The sequence below is a fragment of the Anopheles moucheti genome, chromosome 3 (genome assembly GCF_943734755.1).
Source record: "Anopheles moucheti chromosome 3, idAnoMoucSN_F20_07, whole genome shotgun sequence".
Lineage (NCBI taxonomy): Eukaryota > Metazoa > Arthropoda > Insecta > Diptera > Culicidae > Anopheles > Anopheles moucheti.
The window spans coordinates 76369379-76372389 of NC_069141.1; the positions used below are offsets into that span (position 1 = coordinate 76369379).

At 46.0% G+C, this 3011-nt stretch overlaps 1 protein-coding gene across 1 annotated transcript; it reads left to right on the forward strand.

Moving 5' to 3' along the window:
- The first annotated feature begins 409 nt into the window (after positions 1-409).
- On the forward strand, positions 410-1882 carry LOC128304293 (arrestin domain-containing protein 17-like). The gene is made up of 4 exons (XM_053041456.1): positions 410-530; positions 614-745; positions 821-1585; positions 1650-1882. The coding sequence occupies exons 1-4, from the start codon at positions 410-412 to the stop codon at positions 1880-1882; spliced, it is 1251 nt and encodes a 416-aa protein (XP_052897416.1).
- The last annotated feature ends 1129 nt before the right edge of the window (positions 1883-3011 follow it).

Genomic DNA, 3011 nt, shown 5'->3' on the forward strand with positions numbered 1-3011 from the left:
GCTTAATCCAAGTCTGTGGCACTAGTATCAAAATTGCGTAGGATGATTATGCCGGATGCAGCCACATTTTTTTATCTTTATCTCACCTACACCTATACCAGCTAAAGGAGAGTGATTCAATGCGCTACTCACCAAAACTAACCCCCGCTAGTGAAATCGCACTCAACTCGCCAAAACCCGTCCTATCTTATCGCTGTTTGCAGCCCAGCAAGATAAGCTTTACGCGCTGTGGTACAAAACTTTCGTGGTGGTTAGTCTTTTATCGCAAAAAAAAAACAGCTCGCACTCCGTTCCTAGATCGCGACCGTCTACCATCTAGCTGCTGTGAAAGTGTTTCGGTGTATCTCGCGCGACCACTCCGGGCGTGGACTTGAACAATATTTGCTACCAACGTCGATCGGTCGGAACCATGGGATCATCACCCGCGTGTACGATCTCGTTTGATGACAATTTGCATGGTGTGTTTTTTGCTGGCCAGAAATTTACCGGCACGGTCGATATCGATCTTCCGAAGGCAAAGAAAGTGAAAGGTACATATCTTGAAACGGCGAATCTTGGTGGTGTGGTGTGATTACTGTGTGTGAAAGTGTCGGCGTTCTTCCATATCTTGCAGGAATTTCGCTAAAAGTAACCGGATTAGCGCGTGTCCTGTGGTCGGAAACCTACGGCACCGGCACGACGATTGTGTTCCAAGGGAAGGAAGATTTCCTCAAACATTCCATGGACTTTGTACGCTCAGAAACGGGTACGGGTAGCAATACGACATGCCTCATAATATCGCAAACGCTGAACGTATTTTGCTCCGTTCTATCATTGACAGATGAACCGATCGTAATGGAACCAGGACGACAGGTTTACAAGTTCGCGCTGGTGCTACCAACCACACTGCCCACGTCCTTTGAGGGCGATTATGGCTACATTCGCTACACGGTTCGTGTCGTGTTTGAACGTCCGTGGAAGTTTGATCAAAGCTACAAAATAGCATTCACCGTGGTAAATCAGCTGAACCTCAACACCGTGTCGCCGCCAGTAAACGTGGCAGTGGTGCAGGAACACATCAAACACTTTTACTGTGGTCCGTGCCGGTCCCAACCGCTCACCATCAACATGCTGCTTCCGATGACGGGATACGTCCCGGGGCAGTTTATTCTCGCCACGGTGGACATATCGAACGGTTCCAGTAAGTCTATCGCGGAGGTGAAGCTTAAACTGCGCCGCCGTGTGAGATACTGCAGCAAAAGCCCTTACGATCATGTACGATCGGTGTACAGCACGCTGGCCAAATTTCAGTGCAGCGGTGTCGATGCCAGGGGATCGGCCGGATACGAACGACGGTTTCTCGTGCCGTCCGAAGCTCCGACACGTAGCGACACCATCATCCGCATCGAGTACTTCGTGGAGGTGACCGCTAAGGTGGTGGGAATGGCCTACAGCCCACAGGTGCGAATTCCCATCACAATCGGCACGGTGCCACTAATGAACCTCAGCCAACGGCAGCAGCGGGCGTCCATTGTCGAAGCACATATGACGACCGCCTCATCCTTACCTCGAAAGATCTTCCACGGTAGTGTGCAGTCGCTTATGGGTAAGTACTACAACACTGTGATGTTTGGAGAACCTTTGATTTGCTCAACGCGATCATTTTCCAGTTCCTCACACGTTCGAAAAGTCTGCTGGCCGTGTCGATGTCAATATACTGGAAGATGACGAGGGCCCATCGTTGGGTACGGTGCCATTTTCACCGCGCTATCCGATGTACCATTTCGACACAGATAATACAACGGCGAGGCAGAGTGCTGTGCCACCGTACCAGCATGTCAATGCAGCACACAACAAAGCTGATAAAATTCCACCGAGTAGTACACCAACGACGGACCGATAGCTGACTAAGTGGATTAATCGCGATAACCTAACGCTAACCCTCGGTTAGAGGCGTGCCGTCTGGTTTGTCAATTTTGCCACGATTGTAAGTAATATTGTTTTTAAACCCTTAAGCAAACACCATTACCAAATGGTGCTATCTTCAATGTGATGTTTGCTAAACCTGGCTACTGGGTGGCTGCTTCTTTAACACGTGCTAGATAAGAAACAAAACCAGCAATTAGTCATGATTTAGCAACTTAAGGATAGATACTTGATTACTTAAATTACGCACTTGAAAATGGGGCCATTAAATGTAACACGAGTGAACAACAACACAGCACTCAATCATCCTTCTTATACAACTGCCCAGCGGGAGCTCAACGATTCCAGGGTTTTCCAGTTTATGTAAGAAAGTTGGAGCTATTTCTGGAGGCTTCACAAGCTGAGCAGGAGTGTGTCGATTTTGACCAGAAATCCTTGCAATTTTGCCAGTTGCATCTCCCAAATATTCCGGTTCTGCTTAAAGTGTATCCAGAAATAGGTTCAATTTTCTTACTTTAACTTAAAACCCCTGTAACTACAGTGCGTCTGAATATAGATATTACCTAGTACAAAGTTTCTGTCATTCTGTCTGAAAGAGATAATTCCTTCGCCGGTTGGTAATTAACGTAACATGATAAACACAATTTTTCTTAATAGAATACAGTCTGATGCATAACTATAAGGTCATCTATTTGATGAGAATAAAATAAATTTACTTAGCTTAACGAACATACAAATTTTTCACTCGAAATAAGAAAGATCAAATTACTAGACATAAACATTCTAATTAACCTACCGATTCACCTATGCGTGCAACAAATAGTATAATGCACTATTAAATCACACAACAACAGGAAACCAATCGAACACAAATAAGAAGGAAAATAATATACCCCCGGGGCACAAACTTTAGCACAAAATTGTATCAATGCCGCATTACAACTGGGTGCCACCAACTCAATTCCCTCGCGAGACAAAGTACAACGGTTCCAGTACTGCGGGCGAAGCGTCAAGTCCAAACTTGCATGCATCGGAATGCAGGCAGAAGACGAAAACCAGAAACAGAGTCCACAACAACAGAACAGAAAACCACCAGCTTCATTTAC

Coding starts and splice junctions, on each gene's coding strand:
- LOC128304293 (XM_053041456.1), top strand. CDS start 410: ATGGGATCATCACCCGCGTGTACGATCTCGTTTGATGACAATTTGCAT. Junction 746..820: donor CTTTGTACGCTCAGAAACGG/GTACGGGTAGCA, acceptor TATCATTGACAG/ATGAACCGATCGTAATGGAA. Junction 1,586..1,649: donor TAGTGTGCAGTCGCTTATGG/GTAAGTACTACA, acceptor ATCATTTTCCAG/TTCCTCACACGTTCGAAAAG.